Source organism: Pseudochaenichthys georgianus, chromosome 3 (genome assembly GCF_902827115.2).
Source record: "Pseudochaenichthys georgianus chromosome 3, fPseGeo1.2, whole genome shotgun sequence".
Classification (NCBI taxonomy): Eukaryota; Metazoa; Chordata; class Actinopteri; order Perciformes; family Channichthyidae; genus Pseudochaenichthys; species Pseudochaenichthys georgianus.
The window spans coordinates 27,500,612-27,520,757 of NC_047505.1; the positions used below are offsets into that span (position 1 = coordinate 27,500,612).

The window sequence follows — 20,146 nt, forward strand, 5'->3', positions numbered from 1 at the left end:
AACAACGGTTGAAACATTGTATTGTTATAAGATCCATGATCAAACTTATTGTGTTTTTACATTTTTTTATAGATTGTTATTCTATTGAAGTTTTCAAATGTATGTTTATCATGTCTTGAAGAGACACTAAAAATCTCTTTATCCCGAGAGAGAAAAAGATGATGATCTTAGTGTCTTCCAGTTCTCGCCCTGGCTCAACCTATCATAAGAATTACGAAGCAAAATACCTAAAAACACAAACTTGCACACAGGCTGTGAATAAAGAAAAGAGCTGGTTTGATTGATTCCATTGAGGGGGTTGGCCTGCTCTAATGAAGGGGGCTGTTCCTCCATCTGGGTGCAACAACTAAAAGCTTTTTGTAAGCCCGTGTCTGATGAACTGAAATAGGTCTTAGAGGTCAAACATGTGAGATCAGAAATGTAGAAAGATGGTTAGCGTATGTTAAACCATCGACAGCAAACCCCTACTAATAAGCAACATTCAACCAGAAGCTTTAAAGCTTTAGTTCCTGTTTTTGTTCATCAGTAAGCACCGTGAGTTATTTGTGTTTGCAAAAATGCTTAGTTTACACTTTATCAAACTGCATATAAGCAAATCAATCTTGTGAATGCACTCAAAAGTGAAAAATATCAATGCCTCTTTTGATCGATATATTCGCCAATGAGTCAATATGTTTCTACTTCACCATTAAAACCTTTCGTCACATGATATACATATACAGTAGTAGTATATAGAGCATATATAGGCCAGTATGCCTAAGAGAACTAGTTTTATTTTAAGTACAAAAAAGGCATGTTATCTTTAAATCTGTGTCCTTTATTCTTCCCCAGTAATTCACTCTATCCCATAGTTGGGATTATATAGGCAGAGTGTGACCTCCAGCTCAGGCCAGTCCCTGCTTATATTTCATTGCATCCTGATTCTCTGACATGTAGTGTGTTGGATGGGGGAAGGGTAGGAAGAGGAAGAGAGTGTGTGTGTGTGTGTGTGTGTGTGTGTGTGTGTGTGTGTGTGTGTGTGTGTGTGTGTGTGTGTGTGTGTGTGTGTGTGTGTGTGTGTGTGTGTGTGTGTGTGTGTGTGTGTGTGTGTGTGTGTGTGTGTGTGTGTGTGTGTGTGTGTGTGTGTGTGTGTGTGTGTGTGCGTGTGTGTGTGTGTGGTTGGAGGAGGAGGGGGTGAAGAATGCTTGGTATGTGCGGACGACAACAACATGAAAGGCGACGAGTGTTCAGCCCAACTGATTGTGAGCCTACAAATCAAACGTTAAAACACTTTGAATGCGATTATAAAAAAAAGCCCCAGACACCAGACGTCTATACGTGCCTTTGTTACATAAAACAAACCGCTAGTGCTAGTTTGTAAGAGGCGGCCACGCAGTTTTTTTGATGTGGAACACCCTGCAGAGGCGGAGATGGTTTGGTCTGTAGTAGGTGGGACTGCCGAGCGGTCTGCAGCAGGACGTCGTAGATCAATGAACCGGACCGAAGGCTTGGTCCATCGCCTGGTGTGCATCTGACTGTATAGATGTGTCAGTATACTTATGCAGGACCAAGGCTTTATTTTTTACTCTTAATCAGCCCTTTCAGTATGCGGATGTTTTAAAACCGACTGGCTATTTCACAGGCTTCGTACACGGCTCGGATTCCGTCTCTAGTGGCTGCTCGTTGCGATTTTCTTATTGGGAAATTAAAAAATATCCCATCTGTAACCTCCAGGATGATCTTTGCAAACACAGGCAACCCGCTGAAGGCAGCCCCTCGCAAACAGGTAGGCCACAAACACACACGTCGGTTTATTTTATTATAATTATTTGTATGTATTTTTTTTCTTCCTCCCAACCCCCCTACACTCCCCCCCTACTCGAGAGGCAACATTTGAATGTACAGACTGATATAGATGACATTGGAAATCATTTATGGCTTTCATATAGCACAAATGCGGGTACATCTCGTAATTTTAGTTCTAAATTAATGAAATTATATAGGAAAAAATATATAGACATGTCAAACGGGAAGCTGATCCTCTGATAGGCTGAAGGGAGAGATAAAACCAGCTGCTGACCCCATCCATAGCTCTACAACCGATACTTTCATTATTGTGTCCATATAACCTTGTTTGCCCAGTCACTCACCCCCTCTGGTCAATATGCATGACGGTTATTGTAGTCCATTTTATAGATGAATGCATTCTGGGTGAATCCAATGAGAGAGGGAGAGTGTAATGTATGTATGTCAATCTGCTGGGGTCAACTGTGCTGCCTGCATTGTCGTTTTGACCTCTCAGGTGAACAAAAAGGTAATTCAGGGTTGTGGCCCTTTGCTTTCCCATCACATCCTCGAAATTCAGATGGAAGATGGGAATAGAAAGCAAGCAGGCACAGAGGTGGGAAGCAGCTGCTATTCTCACCTCTGATGGTGATAATGTGAGCCTTGTTTCAGATTAATTGGATGGAGCCTGCAGCTTTTATGAGATCCCAAATATCAGCTGAAACTGAAATATGTATTCATCAGAAGGCACAGTATATGACTTTGAGGGCAGCAATCTGAAACCAGCCACATATGAAACCCTGCAGGGAAGCGGAACATGAGTTTTAAGTGTAGGCGTAATGCAGGTTTAGTCTGCTATAAGGTGTGATGATGCCTCTGTGAAATGTACCAATGTAGCTGCCCTCTAATGGAGTAGGCGTACTGTCTCTGAGGACTGATGTGAACCCTTGATGGTCTCAAACACAGTTAGCATTGTAATTGCACACCAAGAAAAATGTAAGGCCTCTGCTTGGAGACACAACAGGCCGATGGTTACTGCCACAGTGATCAATATTTCATCTATAAAAGAAGCTGCCGTGAACATTTATCCATCAAATGACCGTGGAAGGATATCTCAGTGATTCCTGTTGGCATGGCTGTAGTTGTATCCATCCCTGGCTTTGGCTCTTGGAGTGGATTGTCCTTTGGTTATGGACAGATGGTGCGATTCTGCCATGCTTTGTCTTTGATCTGATCTGGAGTGGGTTTGGGGTGGCTGGGAGCTATTTTAATGAATGAGTAAGGGGAAGGAAATGCTTTGCATGATTTGGCTCACAAGTATGAAGAAAACTGTAGGCTTGTGATAAACACTATTGCAGGATGTACGACGTGAACGCAGATTTAATCACTTTGTGATTCACAAAGGCCCACATACAAGATTAGGTATTTGTTATATGCTATGGTTTACTACCTTTTTACACCATCCTTGAGCTTAAAAGTCAAACTCCGCTACCACTCAAACACCGACAAAATAAGTATTCAGATGCTTTAGAATTACTCTCATCACAGTAAAAGAAAAATGATAACATTATATGTTTTGACCCATAGGTCTGCTGCTAATCTCAGGTATCAATACATGACTGTAGTTAATTATTAAAGCACTGCCTTCTATTTTAAGCTCAGCATGTGTTTTTTGTTATAAACATACAAAATTATTATGTGTATTCCACATTTCTCACCGAAATAAATAGAAATATTAAGTACAGTACTTTGAAATGTCACTGGCCCATTACAATGGAGGACATTAGCTGTCTTGGCTAATGTGGGGAACAGTTTACATTATCTTAACAATAATACAAGGGATGACCTTTAATGCAGCATGATAATAAAATGACAATGTCTGGTCGTGCCCTCATGCATTTTTGTTTCACTCAGATGATGAGATGTTCTTGTGATCACTGTTGACCTGAGTTTAAATTAGATTTTCTAGCTCCCATACCCTTCCTAACAGTGGGTTTCCTGTGTGCAGTCCTACCCCATGACTCCGTCCAGTCCCAGCAGCAGCAGCAACAGCAGCAGCACAGGCCTGGAGCAGCTCAGCAAAACCAACCTGTACATCCGTGGCCTGCCTCCCGCCACTACAGACCTGGACCTGGTCAAACTCTGTCACCAGTGAGTACACAAACATGGACAGTATAAGCGTAACCAGTATGCTAATGTGTGTGCACACCAGTGTTTTGTCATTGATATTCTAGTTCGCTGAAGAGTCAAAGTGTGCTGAATATATCACATACCAATGTCATTCCAGCCTGAATTGATTATGGTCTCTTACAGGACCATAATATGTACCAAAATACAGTCTGTAAAACTGGCTGTGAAATTCATGTTGCAAATTCAAGTCAATGAAACTATTAGGTAATAATAATTAAATATATATATATATATATATATATACATATATATTATTTAAAGGAATGTTTCATGTAATGGAAATATGCTAAATATGTCCAGTTAAAAAAAAAGAACATTCATCTGGGTTGCAACAAGGTTTGGTTAATCCCAACAAATGTCTCCTCGGATGTTTTTCTTTCTGATAGGTTTCATTATTCTTAATGTTCATGTTCAGAATCAAAAGAAATATTTAAAATGTAAAAGACCATAGCTAAATTGACATTTGACAATACAGTCTGCCGTTTTAGTGCCTCATTGTTGGCATTAAAAAAGAAATGTTAGTAAACCATAATGTATTCTGACACATAAAATGTTCCCATCACCATACCCCTTTAAACAGGCACATGGACAATTCTTAGTTCAACCGTGGTATGTGAAGCAGACTGCTAAAATGATTGTTTAAAAAAAAAGGCAAGTCAGTGAACATGTCCGATACCTGATACCATAGGCTTCATTGTGAGTGGTTAGTGTGGTGAATGCCGTAATTAGTGGAGTTTTGTCTCCTCTCTTTCCCTCTGAATCACAAGCATATGGAGCGAGGCATTCACCCATGTAACCAGCAGCTGCAGCAGCTGTTTGTGTCCTGTTTGCTTGTGTTTTGTTCATCTTCCCAATGGTGTTTGCCAGCACAAAGCAGAAATGAAAGTGCTTTTCATAGCAACAAGGTCTGAATGGTGATGTAAGCTAGGCATTCAGTGTGTATGTTGTGTGTGCTCGCAGCCCGTGTCACAGTTCAACCTTAGTGTAAAGTCAAAGATAAAGCAAAACCTGAAACATTCGTTTTGCTTGATTTTAGGAAACATGAAGGAGAGCGGTGATGTTCAGTATGTGCCTCTGAAATACGACCATTTTGTATTTCAATCAATATTTCCTTTTCTGCTTGTGTTGTATTCTATTTTTGATTTTATTAAACTGTAATGTCCTGTAGATATGTATAGAGAGACACTTGATATTACCAATACACAAGAAGAAGTCCAGGCGGTTATGAAACCTTCTAAATATCACCAGTCTCACTTCTATATATTTCTGAAGATAATTGTTTAAAGTAACCTGCATGTTGATGTGTGCACAGGTATGGCAAGATTCAGTCAGCAAAGGCAATCCTGGACAAGACAACCAACAAATGTAAAGGTCAGTAAGGATACTACCACTCCTCATCACTTATCCGGGCTGCACATTTAGAAAATAAATAAATGTAGCAAGCAATATAACTTCAGTCCTCCAAATCTCCAATGCATGTTCAAGAGCTTATTTTCATCAAGTATCACACCAGGGTTTTTGCATGTCGAACTACCTTTTGATGCTATTTACTTATATGTCAGCACACTTGTAAACCATATACAAATACTACAAGATTTTAGATTTGAGAATGAATTTCCAAACCTTCTATGCAGCTCCTGGTTTTAATTTTTCTCCATAGTGTACGAATATTGTTTTGCGGCAATTTGATACTTTGCCTGTGCTGGGTAATTCACCATTGTCAAGATGAATTGTGAAGGTGTCTGCTTTTATTTATAAAAAACATTAAAAGCATTATATATTTGTCAAACTGGTTGTGTTGTTGCATGACATCACTGCTGAAAGTGTAGCTTGATTCGCAAAGTCTACTCTGCAATACAATGCATCGAAAGCATAGATTTGAATGAAACAAAAGCAGATTATGATGGATTAACTAACTCAAGCTGATTTACAGTCTCTACACACATATTTTCACACTTAAAGAAATGAATTGAAACCTGGGTGATAGGAAAACACATTAAGAAATCAGAAACATCATGGTAGGCTTTGGAAAAGAACGCAACGTACGTGTTCTTAAATCATACTGTACATCTGGTTAAACATTGGTGCCAGTTTGGTTCTTAAAGGAATAGTTTGACTTACTGATGGAAGTCGCTGTGCATAGCAAAGGGAAATGTACAGATTAAACACAACAATATATAACATGTTAATTAGTGAGCTTTATAGTTGCTCTTAGACAGATATGAGAGTTGTATCAATCTTTTTATATAACTCTTGGGAATATATTAAATAATTACTGAAAATGATTAACTATTTTTCAAAAATGTTTAAGAAATCACTGAGAGATTCAGTCTTTTATGTTTAATAGGAGACATTAAGATAACAATTTTGACGTGACTGATTATTTTAAATATATGTTCTATATATTTACACTACTTAACAATAAATATTAATAAATATGATCTATTACTCTGTAATAGTGACACATTACAACATGAATAAAAGATGGTGCTTTTTTCATTTATGGTGATACTACCATCCTTCTTCCGACTACAGGTTACGGCTTTGTGGACTTTGACAGCCCGGGGGCAGCTTTAAAGGCAGTCCATGCTCTGAAGACCAGCGGCATACAGGCCCAGATGGCCAAGGTGAGGTGTGTGTGTGTGTGTGTGTGTGTGTGTGTGTGTGTGTGTGTGTGTGTGTGTGTGTGTGTGTGTGTGTGTGTGTGTGTGTGTGTGTGTGTGTGTGTGTGTGTGTGTGTGTGTGTGTGTGTGTGTGTGTGTGTGTGTGTGTGTGTGTGTGTGTGTGTGTGTGTGTGTGTGTGTGTGTGTGTGTGTGTGTGTGTGTGTGTGTGTGTGTGTGTGTGTGTGTGTGTGTGTGTGTGTGTGTGTGTGTGTGTGTGTGTGTGTGTGTGTGTGTGTGTGTGTGTGTGTCCGGTGTTTGTTAGAGTCTGACATTAGACTGGTCACGTGACCTCAGCTGACAAGCTGTTCTTCCCGTGACCCCATTTACTTTCACTGTAGAAACCAGATGTCACATCCCTCCCTGCCAAATAACCTGTCAGTCAGTGTGACACAGGACCACTAGCCCACACACTAACACACCCTCCTGCTTAGGCTTGGCTGTAGAGAGTGTAGAGATGTTTTTACCAGTATTATTACTATGTCACTGAGTGTTAACAATTATCGTTCATGCATACTGATGTAGGCATTTCTGCAGCGAAGCACTGTAGCAACAGTACTGCTGCTGTAAGCCATTCTTGATCCTCTGTGACTAATTCAAAGTAACCAGTTTTTCATTTTTCCAAAATATCTTTAGATCCCAAACAGGGTTTTTCTGCATCACATGTGTGATTTATGTCATAGTGGAGAGCAGTGGAAATTGAATCAGTTAATTTCCTTCAGTCCCTTTCCCAGCCAGGCCTGTGTGGTTGTGCTTAAACTCATGGTTGAGAGTTCATTGATGAAAGGTGCTCTCGGGGGACCTGCATCTCGCTGCTTTGTTCGGAACAAACACGCAGAGCACAGTTTGTGTGTTGTGGTAGCTAGGCTACGCTGCTCTCCTGCTGTTTCTAGGGAAGACCGTACAGGCGCTGAGCTGCTGCTCAGCTCAGATGAAGTGTGTATTTGTGGGTGGGTGTGCACACAGGAGAGCTCATTAATGTTTGTTCAAAGTAATGTCTTCTTTTGACCCTTAAAGCTAAATAACAAACCATGTTCCATACAGACAATAAACATCCATCAGTATTTAATGTGTCAATGAGGAAATAGCACACAACCACCATAATCTCTAGTTTATTAGCATATATATTTATTGCAAATGAGTCTCCTTCATGAGTAATTGTTTTTGTATTTCAGCATGCTCTCAGGTCAAATACGAAATATACTATAAAACACATGACATGTAATGAACGTCTTATTTTCCATCTTCTTTTCTGTGAGCAGCAACAGGAGCAGGACCCCACTAATCTGTACATTTCCAACCTGCCTCTCTCTGTGGACGAGAAAGAGTTGGAGAACATGCTGCAGCCCTTCGGCCAGGTAGTCTCCACACGGATCCTCCGAGACTACAGCGGCAACAGCCGAGGCGTGGGCTTTGCCAGGTCAGTCACAGAAGATTGAATATTAAATCAGTTGTAGAAAAAAATCGTTCAGCTTGATTATAAACTTGTGATGATGATTGCATTAAGTGCCGCAATGGCTCCATGTAGCTACTGTTCATGCACTTGACAGTCAAACGTATTACTGTATAAGCTGTTCTGGAAGTCGGCCCTGTTGACTGTAGGACTTCTGTTTTTACACTGCTGTCAGTGAGTTAATGATAGCAAACAGTGTACATATTAATACACATGAAGGTTGTGTTTGTATTGACGTTTCTGTTGACGTCATTCTCTCACAGCATCTTACATTTCAATGCAAATGAAAAATAATATTACCTCCTGTCTCAATTCATATACACACAGCCATTTGTGAATCTTCGTCTACCATGGTTTGTCATTCATAATTGAATGAGAAATGGCATTAAATGAGGAGGAACAATTATTCTCAAACTATCCCATTTTGTGTCACTCCTCACAATAGAAATTCCCAGTAGATCGTCCCTGTGTGATTTTGTGATGATTCATTGCTTTATATTTCTCCACTGTCAGGATGGACACCACAGAGCAGTGTAATGCCGTCATCTCCCACTTCAATGGAAAGTTTATCAAGATCGCTTCTGGAGCTATGGGTAGGAAAGAATTTCACGTTTCTGTTCACTCTTGCTCAGATGAAAACGGCGAGTGCTGGTGATGGATTTCTGAGTGACGGTTAATTTGTTGTTTATTCGTGCTTTGCCCCCAGCTCCCTCTCAGCCCTTGCTGTGTAAGTTTGCAGACAGTCAGAGGAAGAAACATGCGCACAGCGGGTTTATTCCCAATGGACAGACAGGAGATCTCAGACTAGTATGTATCTGCTTTAATACTTTTTAGTTGTTATTGTTGTATTTTTTTATTATGCAAGTCTTTTTACAATCAAATCTTATCCCCTTAGTTGTCTACTACAGAATAAATAAAGTCACTGGATACACATGAAAAAATAGCGGCACAAATAGTAAATCTTGTTCTTTTCCAGGATACATTGTGAAGAATGTCAAGATAGTGATAACAGTTATGGTGTTTTTACATCTGCACACCAAATTATGAGCAATTTCCTCGGAATTGTACAGTATAAAAAATGATAAATGATAAATCAAAAGACATATTTCCTTAACTTGCTCCCATCTAAACCCATTATAACTAATAAATTGTTCAGAGGCACTGATTTGTTTCGTATTTTGATAATATAGTAGTAACATACACATATCTAACTTCTAATTATTGTTTATTTCCTTACCTTAGGGTCAAATGACTCTTACCTATGACCCCTCCTCAGCAGCTATACAGAATGGGTAAGTCACATTACATGTAGCAGGTCATGGCACCATTTACCTTTTTAACTAAATAAATATTAGCTGAGCTTTCATTTGAAATACTGTGTGTTTCCTAGGTATTATCCTTCTCCATATCCAGTGAGCAACAGGATAATGGCTGTGCAGCCGGCGATGTCTCCCTACATGTCTCCAGTCTCTGCTTACCAGGTACTGCAGAAGATCCTGACTAACTGAATTGATATCCTCTTTCTCTCTTCACCTTCTCTTTGCATTTGATGTATCGGTTTGTATATGTGGCTTATAGTTTATTCTTTGCTTGTGTGTGGGTTGTACAAGTGCTTTAGATATAACAATAGGTGTTAAAGCTGCCCTGGGCCACTGCAAACTGTGGCAGCTCAGATTGCCTGTGGATTTATATTCAAATCCTTTAAAAATGGAAGAGTTTGGTAAACCAGAAATCATGTAATATGACACTTCTAGAGTAAAGTGGGCAAAATAACCTCATATTTGCAGCAGGTACATCTTCTCTGAGTCACATTTTCCCTAAATTGGGATGTTGCTCAATGTTTTGTAATAATTCGTATGGACTCAATACTTTCCAGAAACAAGATCCTTGCTTGTAATAAATGTGCACAAGTGATGAAGCACTTTAGAATAGAGCCCTCACCAGGTGTTCTTCAGGTAAATCATCGACGTGTTTTGGACCTGTCTTCAAAGCCTTTCTGCTAGACTTTCCTGTCATGTGGATACTTGGTATTTAGCTCTTAGTAATAAGCTCAGAGGTTCTCTTTGTGCGGTTGGAAATGCCCTTACATTTAATGAAACACCTGCAGGTTCGATCCTCGACCTGGCACCTCAAGGCCTCTGGTTCTGTGAACACTTACTGTATGAGCTGTCTTGTGTTTGAGGCAGGAGTTTTTCATACCAATCCATATCTACAGGGTTCGTACGGTCATTGAAAACCTGGAAAAGTCATGGAAATTCAAAATGCAAATTCCAGGCCCTGGAAAACTTATGGAAAACAATGTAACTAAAGTTGCGTCAAATATAATTTACATGTTATCTAATCGCCGAAATAATCTGCGGTCGCGAGCTGTTATGTGCCATCATGACGCGCATGGTGTTATTTTTTAATATATGAAGCGCGAGCTGTGTGCTCGAGTCTTCCTGCCTGTCGGCTGATCTATGCTGCTCTGGGATGAGGGTCAGCTACATTAGCTACGGTGCGTTCGTTAACAGTAACTGTGCGGAGTCACTGTGGCACAGACTGCACTGCTGGTGAACAGCTGTTAGAACGGGTCGTTCAGGTGTTCAGAGCAGAGCGGCAGAGCGTGATGTGAACTGAAACGTTTTTCTGTCACAATATCATTTAAGGAATCGTTGAGCTAGCTAGCTAGCATACATTGTCACTATCTGCCTCCGTTAGCTTTAGCCTTCGTTTTCTAATAGTTTTTTTCATAGGCTATAAACGGAGGTGGTATAAGTATAGATATTGTGCTAGAGTAAAAGTAGAAGTACTCAGATCTTGTACTTGATTAAAAGTAGAAGTACTCAGATGTTGTTCTTAAAAGTAGAAGTACTCAGATCTTGTACTTGAGTAAAAGTAGAAGTACTCAGATCTTGTACTTGAGTTAAAGTAGAAGTACTCAGATAAGTAAAAGTAGAAGTACTCGGGTCTTGTACTTGAGTAAAAGTAGAAGTACTCTGATCTTGTAGTAAAAATAGAAGTAAAAGTACTCAGATCTTATACTTGAGTAAAAGTAGAAGTATTCAGATCTTGTACTTGAGTAAAAGTAGAAGTACTCTGATCTTGTAGTAAAAATAGAAGTAGAAGTACTCAGATCTTGTACTTGAGTAAAAGTAGAAGTACCAGAGTGAAGGAATACTCTGTTACAGTAAAAGTCCTGCATTCAAAATGTTACTCAAGTAAAAGTACAAAAGTATTATCATCAAAATATAGTGAAAGTAGCGACAGTAAAAGTAGTCGTTGTGCAGATTGGTCCATTTCAGAATAATATATATGATATGTTTTATAATGATTGATCATGAAAGTGTTCTCAAAGCTGGTAAAGGTGCAGCTAGTTTGAATGACTTTGTATACTGCAGGGTAGCTTGTGAATTTACTCCAGGTGGAACTAAAGTCTGATTTAACACTTGATTAGATTTCACATCATTCATCCTTATCTGTAGAGTAACTAAAGGTATTAAATACATGGAGGTGCAGGAAAAGTACACCATGTACCTCTGAACTGTAGTGGAGTAGAAGTACACCATGTACCTCTGAACTGTAGAGGAGGAGAAGAAGTACACCATGTACCTCTGAACTGTAGAGGAGTAGAAGTACACCATGTACCTCTGAACTGTAGAGGAGTAGAAGTACACCATGTACCTCTGAACTGTAGTGGAGTAGAAGTACACCATGTACCTCTGAACTGTAGAGGAGGAGAAGAAGTACACCATGTACCTCTGAACTGTAGAGGAGTAGAAGTACACCATGTACCTCTGAACTGTAGAGGAGTAGAAGTACAAAGTAGCAAAACATTGAAATACTTAAATAAAGTACAAGTATCTCAAAATTGTACCCACGTATAGTACTTGAGTTTATGAACTTAGTTACTTTACACCAGTGGCTATAAAGATAGAAAGACTAAGCCTTGCACAGAGGCATGACAATACATTTCCAAAATGCTCAACAGTGCTGCCAAAATTATAAACTGACTGCTACACAATTAAAATAAATGCTTTTATATATTTCTATTAGATGTGACTCTTTGGCGTTTCTGTTATTATTGACACTGCTGCTTTCAGGGGGTCAGGGGTCGGGTCCTTGTCACCTTTTTCATACCTGATGACTTTGCCTCCCTGACTACAGTTGCTTTAGCGTGTAGAAGCTAGTAAGCCTACTATTTGATTTGTTTTAGATAGGCACTACATGTTTCATATGCAGACCTTATTTTCCTGTTCCATGTTCAAATAAACCATTTTCAGTGGTAATTTTTTTTTGGTCGTGGAAAATGAGGTAAAGGTCATTGAGAAGTCATGGAAAAGTCATTGAAAATCATTGGTGAAAAAGTGTATGAACCCTGTAACTAGTATCGACGTCTCACAAAGGTTCACCTTTTCACTTAGATAAAGGGGAAGGTTCTCCCCTGCAGGTTCCCTTCATGTCCAGTATGATCTCTGACAACACCAAGTAGGATGATAGGGCAGTTTAAGTTTTCGATCAAAAGCTGAACACTATTTCTGGATTTACATAGCTGATTAAGGTCCCTGAGCAGAAATAGTGGATGGATGGATACAGTATATGCTATTTCAATCAAATGTTACATTTAGAGTTATTTTTGGCGGAAAACAAGGGTTATTAGGATTGTTAAGTTCGTTTGTAACATAAAAGTTTAATTCCAGACAGGTCAATAACTCTTATTTTCCATCTGTCTCTTGTTCTGCCTCTCCCTTCCTGTCTGATCCTCCATTAGGTACAGAGTCATTCTTGGGTACATCAACCATATATCATGCAACACCCGGTAAGTTAACAACGGCATTTGCCCTTTTCTTTGTATAGACCACCTCCTATTCTGTGTACAGGAAATGGGTGTGTGGCGCCGCTGCAGCTCTGAGCGCAGAGTGTTACTTTAATTAGACCGTTCTGCTGACACAATAAAACCAACATCATCTAAAATGTCCCCAAATGTAGGAAAAGGCCAGAGCTGATGCCAGTTCTGGGAAATAGCCACTGTGTATTAAACGTTGTATGTGTGTTTGAGTGTATATGGAAGAAAAATGGGAACAACTAAAAAGACATTCAGCCACCACCGCCCCCCCTCCCCCCGCCTTTCTCTGGATCCAGCAGGAAATGCCTGGAGCAGAGACAGTCTTGTGACTCTTTGACTCTTCCAACAGATGGTTTCCAGTGGAACAAGTGTCTCTGCTGATCTCCCCCCTCCCCCACTTTGTATGGACTATTCCCTAAAGGCGTCATGTTTAAAGGAATATACCACATCTGAAAACAGACTAGCGCTGGCAACTTCACTCCTTTTACATATTTTCATCCTGTAACCCTGGAGCGTCAAATACTTCATGTTAACCTCAGAGTAATATATCGCAACAGCGTTAATGCTGCATATGTGCTGTAACATATCTATTCAGACTAGGTTTTAAACAGTGACGTGTGTAATACTCAACACACACACTGCCTGTCATTGTTGTTGCATCCTGTGCTTTCTATTTTATCAGGTATTTCATCAGAATTTGTCCATTTAGTGTGCAGAATCATGTGATGTGCGCTGAAGGTTCAGCTGGTTTGTATTACAGGCTGCTGTGATGTCTCCCTCTGTGGATCCCTCCATGTCACTGCACCCTTCAGCCATGATTACTCAGCAGATGGGCCAGCTGTCACTGGGAAACTCTGGAGCGGTGAGTGGAAAATCACACAGCACTAATCAAATTAAACCTGTAAAGTATAATTAAATACAAAACACTCACAGCTATTTGGGAAACATGTTGGTTTCAATTCATGCAATCTGTGTATAACAGTGACTAGACACAGACTTGTGAACATGGTTGAACAGTGGACATTTTGCATGGACTTCCCTGGATCAGTGCGGTGAAATCTTTATTTTGCATTATTCATTTATTGTATTATATTATTTTTAAATTACAGTGAAATGTGCATGACACTCAATATGGTATGTTAAATTACAAGCATATTGTCTAATTAAAAACAATTACAATGTAAAGTATTGTGTGAAGCATAATTTAACCATAAATGTGAATATTTCACACAGTTTCTACTAAATATCTCAACATTAGTTTTTATAAAAAACACTGTTTTATAAGTCATATAGGGGAGGTTAAAGATTAAGTCTATTTCATGTTTTAAGGCTCATTAGCTCATAATTTAAGATCTGCACCATTATCTGAATAAAATAAAATGTATATTGATATATGAACATTTTATTTATCTTATAAGTTTGTTTGGGCTGGGCACTTATATGTGCAGGACATATTAGATGAATACAGCCCCCTCTAAAATACTTAATGCTATATGTAAAGCAACATTTCTTCTCAATGCCTAAAAAATTACTGAAACGGTCCCAAACTATGGAATTCCTTTCCTTATACCGTACTTTTCGGACTATAAAGCGCACCTGCATATAAGCCGCAGCAGCTAAATTGTCCGTCTGTCTTGCTCTCGTTCTGTCTCGCGGTTCCACTTTTACTTTGGCGCGCTACCTGTCTCACTCTTTTCCGGCCTCCAGCTTTTCCTGCTGGAGCCCGCCGCTTAAAGGTGGCGGGCGCGGACCGGTCATAGAGCCCATAGTGTTAAAGGTGGTTAATTTTACCTGTAAAATCCATAGATTTAGGAGGTTCCCTAGTGGCCGTTAGCTGTACAAAAAAAATGGGGGGGAAAAGTCGCGGCTTATAGTCCGAAAAGTACGGTACCTTTTTATAATTAAACTTGAAACAGATTTTTTCACACTTTCATGTACCGTAGTTGTACCTAATTTTCTTTTATAACTTTCTTGAATCCTCACTAGGAATGTATTATCTCTATGTACATGATGATGATTATTATTATTATTTTTTTAGTTTCTGTGGTTTCAGCTTTCTTATGTCTTTTCTTTTCATGTTGAGTAACACAAGATGCCTGTTTAACAAGTATTTCAGTTTGGACGAAATGTAATACCATTTACTAATTGAGATGTATTCATTGTTTTCTTATCTTTCAGTATATGTCGGCCAACCCTGGTGTCCAGGGAGCATACATGCCTCAGTATCCGCCCATGCAGGCAGCAGCTGTAAGTTTAATGTTTCTTTGTCTCATTCAGCTTTTCATTCAAAACACTCCCGTTTCCACCTGGTGTCCATTAAACTGTCATTAAATCTTCAACAAAAATTGTTACAGGATATTACTCCAGCCCATGCCACTCCAATCCCATATCTTATGCAATCAAATAGGGAGTCATACAGCATTGAGTTGTTTTTGTAGAGTTAGTCCTGTAAAACTATCAATTATCTCAGTGCAAACACCGTGAAGACAGCTATTATCACGCTCTAAATGAGAGATGCTGTTTTTGCTTTTCAGGAAAACGGCACGCCGCAACAAGTGGATTCTTCCAACAACTCGTCTCCCTACAGTCAACTCGGCAAGTAACCACAGGTACGCTGGAGCTTCTGAATGTAAGCAAGCTGACGTTAACCCAAGCACAATGTTTGTTTCAGCAACATCACTGCCTCCTAATACCAGTTTTGGTAGCACAATATAATAAGACGCCAACAGTTTAATTGACTATAAGTACCTGCTTTATTCACGTCTTTATACATTTGTTTAAAGACATGAATACCAATAATTTCTGGGTTTACAATTTGTTAAAAAGTTATATAATTTATACAGGGTGCATTTGTCGGTCAATGATAGCAAGATCCCACTGTTGCTGATATTAGTTTATGGTTTAATATCAATGCCTTTGCTTACTGTGTTTATTATCAGGCTAGATTGCTGCTCTGTGAGCCAGAGGGCAGGTGGGAGGTTGCCGATGACATCACCGTGGTAACAGTCACCGCCTTCTCTGATTGGACCAGATACAGGAACTTTTTTGCACAGCCCCAATGTTTGTGTTGGAAATTGAGGACAGTGTAAATGGACTCAAACAGTTGGCTAATCACAGAAGAAGAAAGAAAAGATTTATTTTGATAAGAAACAACATGCTCTTCTTTTTCTCTTTTTCAAGGATTCTCAAACAAATGCCAGAGGACCCCCCCCCCCCCCCCCCCACACTTAACCTCCCCCTCTTCACTCCTACCCCAGTATGATGTGATATTAAACATGCATGAGATTGAGATAGTTCCCCCCCCCCTCCAAGGTTTCTATGATTTTATAATTCCTTTATTTGTGATATATGAAAAACTTGCAAAACCTTGTTTGCACTGAAGTTTAAAGAATATTTATCTTGCCACAGAATAGCTCACAAAATCAATTCATGTTCAACTGCAATGACAGCTGATACAGGTGACCATTTCATTAGGAAATTTATGAATTTATTATTGGAAAAGGTGCCTTCCTTACGCCACATCAAACATTCTCTAACATTTTTTCATCAAACTTAATCAGGTGTCATATTTCTGATTGAACAAACGTGTGTGTGAAATTATGGAGATTTCCATTGAGTGTTTCGCTATCTAGTCTTCTGGTAGCAATAAAACATTGAGAGTCCCAAGGCAATACTGAGAAAAAAAGCAAGGTAATTCCTTATTTTCCCTCTATCCTTTTTTAAAAAAAAATCTTCAAGACGTGACTGAAAAAAAAGAGCAGAACTTTTATGAAATTACAAGTTTTACACCCAATGGACATCTTTTAGGAGGGTTTTTTTTTCTCTCGTGGTCAATTTGACCAGTGATCTACCTCATGGTTCTGCCGCAGTCTGCTGGTGTTGTGGGGTTTGCAGGTAAAGCCCCGTTGTTCACCAGAGTGGACGAAGCAGAACAAAGCCACGCTCAGGAGCTGGCTATAGGACTTCTGCCCGTTTGTCTCCCACATGCAGCGTTTCTCTTCCTGAACTGCAAAGAAACATTGTGCTTTGTTTCCTCTTCGTTTGTCACTGCTTCTGTTCCCGTGTTTTTGTTCTTAACATGATGAGCGTTGTTCGGTTAGGAGGCTCCTTTATAGAGATTCAATGTAAGACAACTAGCCTACTAGCTTCTCGTTGAAATAGTTGGTTTACAATGGGCTTGAAACAAATACATGCAGGCTACGTGCATTTATTTTGTACATTCTTCTGCCTTTGCCATTCTAGAAACATCTTAGATGACTCACCGCTTTCCCTTACATTTTCTCTTTTTCATTTAAGAGTTGGTTACACTACTACTGTAAAGTTCTCCAAAAGTAATGCTGAGATATACCCAATATTTGGTATACAGCAGCAGAACAGTGTACATGCAAAACGGTTTGGATCTCAAATCTAGATGCGCTTGTTCAGATTTAAAATTGTAAATTATATGCATTCAGGGCCAAAAGTGAAAAATAAGTGAGTGAGTTTGCTTTGCTTTTTTTTACACTTCTATAAGACAAGAAAAATGGTAAATCTGTATGGTCGCGGTGCTTTCCCTGATTACATCGGGTCAGATCCCCCGATAGTACTGTAACAGTAAATGCTCACTTTAGGAAAACACAAGCAGTTACCTGTTTTTACTGCGTGAACTTTCCCATTCTGAACATTTGTTGCTGGAAAAAATGTTAAAATGAAAAAAAAAGAATTGTACATGTTATCCTCATTGCCTCCCCTGTCACTTTCAACTGATTCTCAAACAATCTTCTCCTTCCTCTCTCCTTTGAAACATTGGAATAAAAACAGTGCTGAATAAAATGCTCTTCTCTTTCTCAGATGCGACTCTGTCTCTTTTATTGACGTTTTTAAAGCTAAATAAAGCCTTCACTTTTCTATAATGTGTAAGCAGATACACACCTTCCGGCGCAGACTGAAAACTCATCTCTTTTGACTCCACTTAGAGCGATAGAACTATTAACAAAGCACTTATATACTAATAAAGGACTGGCTTACCTAAAGCCAGCTGAGTAGCACTTGAAATGTTTTTGCTCTATGAAGCCTGATGTACTTTATGATTCTGTTTTCTTCAAGTTTGTATTTTGTTGGTCGAACGCACTTATTGTAAGTCGCTTTGGATAAAAGCGTCAGCTAAATGTAATGTAATGTAATATAATGCATCTCAAAATGTATTCTCCTCTTCCAGGAGCTTCCAACTTTAAATCTCTGCATCTCAAGTTTGTAATAAATACAAACAAATTCTCAAGAGATCAGAATTGGCTCACTCCAGAGTATTGGTAAACCTTATTTTCTTTTTTCTTTTTTTTTTACATGCTGATTTGTAGAAAATTGATCTTCACGTGTTAAATCATTTATGTGCCTCTTCAAACTGGAAATGAATGTACCACTTTTAAATAAGCCACAATAAACAGTAAAACAAGAACATATTGATTCAAACAAAGAGTTACTGGCTCCAACAACCTAAAATCCTCTGAGCATGTAATAAATATCAACAAGACGCCTTTAAAGTCACCGTCATGTATTTGTAATGATAAATGGGTTGTACTGATTACCTGGCAACAGAGGGCACTGTTAGGCAAAGCTGTCCAGCATATTTGAAACCAGAACTAATGTTTAAGCCTGGATATCTTTCAAATGTCTGATCACATGTGTGCAACTTATGACGGATCAGATGAGCAACATGTGTGTGTTCATGCACCTGCCCGTCCTGCACTATTTTAGGCACACAGCCTTTGTAGTTTCACTCTCACACCGGATCTCCCGCCTTAAGCTCAGACTTAGCGCAGCTGATCCCAGAGACATAAAGGCACCATGCCCCCAACTCTGACCAGTCAAAGGGATCAAGATTAGCCATTACACCCTCTGAAACCCCCCAACACACCACCCATTCAGTCCAAACTCCAGGAATACTCATATGCAGCATACACACATGTCAATCAAATGCCTATTGTAAGGGCATCAAGCCTTTGAACATAAGATACATGCCAAGTGGAGTCCCTCGCTCTTTCCTCTCATCCACCCTGTCTCTCTTTTAATTCTCCACAGCTGAGGGGACACATGGCACTGATCCCTTGAGAAGACCCAAGGTCAGACTGGGGGCACAGACATTAAGAGGGGAGGCCTGGTTCTGGTATCCAATATCCTTCATTTAGTGTGATACACGCTAGCAATTCAACACGTTATGATTTCTAAAGATCTTACAACTACATAACTACAGATAATTAGAAGAGCCTATTAAACACAAGCTTAGTAATAAATCCAACCATCCAACATCATTAGGATTTGGTTTATTTCATTTTAATTGTTGGACAGTGGAAATATCATTTAGTTTTGGACTAGAGTTAAGACAGAACTAGCACTGCGGACAGATTGCTATTAAAACATTTGCCTCTGACCTGAACAGCACCAGAACATTGCCTGATGAGAAACCACTTTGAAACAAAATATTGTCTGTTGCAATTTATTGTTTTGCTTCAATGTTGTTATCTGAGTATAGGAAAATGTAAACAATACTGTTTCTTGACCTAAAAATAACTCAGTGTTGATGTCAGTTTTAAACAAATCTTAAAAATGTGTATAAATGCTGTCCTTTTTCTTTGAGAAAAAAAAGCATTTCAAGTCAAGGTTTTTTCTTTGGTCCTTAGCTGCAAGATGTTTAGTGCTAAGTAGTACATATTGGCATGCTAAAACAAGCATGGTAAACAGGTAAACATGATACCTGCTAAACATCAGCATGCTTGCGTTGTCATTGTGAGCATGTTAGCATGTGAACATGTAGCTACAGCAGAGCCACAGAATCACGAGCATGCTGTTAAATATTAGTTTTTAACGAAACCAAGTGTGTAAGGATGGAAATTGTTGCACAAATTGTAAAGCCCTCTGTGGTAATACACGTGATTAAGGGACCGTCTAATGTTCAATTATTTTATAGTGTAGGCTTATGCTCTATTATTTTGTTCCCCTCACATGCATGTGTACACCTGCATTCCAGCCATACTTCTGTAAGACACTCCTTCGCTTGGCTTCTTCCTCCTCCTTACTGCAGGAAGTAATTGAACTTGAACAAACATGTGTCCATACACACACACACACACACACACACACACACACACACACACACACACACACACACACACACACACACACACACACACACACAAACACGCACACATATTGTACACACAATCCAAACTAATCACAACCAATACTCTGAGTCAGGAGTGTTGTGCTGCAGTTCACAC

At 39.3% G+C, this 20,146-nt stretch overlaps 1 protein-coding gene across 2 annotated transcripts; it reads left to right on the forward strand.

Moving 5' to 3' along the window:
* The first annotated feature begins 1,363 nt into the window (after window positions 1-1,363).
* On the forward strand, window positions 1,364-16,101 carry rbms1a (RNA binding motif, single stranded interacting protein 1a). Of its 2 annotated transcripts, none has more exons than XM_034108436.2 (14): window positions 1,364-1,765; window positions 3,773-3,915; window positions 5,267-5,325; window positions 6,490-6,581; window positions 7,878-8,035; window positions 8,582-8,661; window positions 8,775-8,875; window positions 9,311-9,360; window positions 9,459-9,549; window positions 12,819-12,866; window positions 13,654-13,755; window positions 15,072-15,140; window positions 15,428-15,522; window positions 15,833-16,101. In XM_034108436.2, the coding sequence occupies exons 1-13, from the start codon at window positions 1,715-1,717 to the stop codon at window positions 15,494-15,496; spliced, it is 1,113 nt and encodes a 370-aa protein (XP_033964327.1). In that variant the 5' UTR covers window positions 1,364-1,714; the 3' UTR covers window positions 15,497-15,522; window positions 15,833-16,101. The 2 variants fall into 2 exon arrangements, with proteins under 2 accessions (XP_033964327.1, XP_033964321.1); XM_034108430.2 differs by having other exon boundaries at window positions 1,366-1,765; window positions 15,428-15,502.
* Window positions 16,102-20,146: the final 4,045 nt, after the last annotated feature.

Bases quoted from the DNA above. Each gene is read 5' to 3' on its own strand.
- rbms1a (XM_034108436.2), top strand. From the start codon at position 1,715: ATGATCTTTGCAAACACAGGCAACCCGCTGAAGGCAGCCCCTCGCAAA. The intron at 8,662-8,774 runs GTAGGAAAGAAT...CTTTGCCCCCAG, and splicing joins GATCGCTTCTGGAGCTATGG to CTCCCTCTCAGCCCTTGCTG. The intron at 15,141-15,427 runs GTAAGTTTAATG...TTTGCTTTTCAG, and splicing joins CGCCCATGCAGGCAGCAGCT to GAAAACGGCACGCCGCAACA.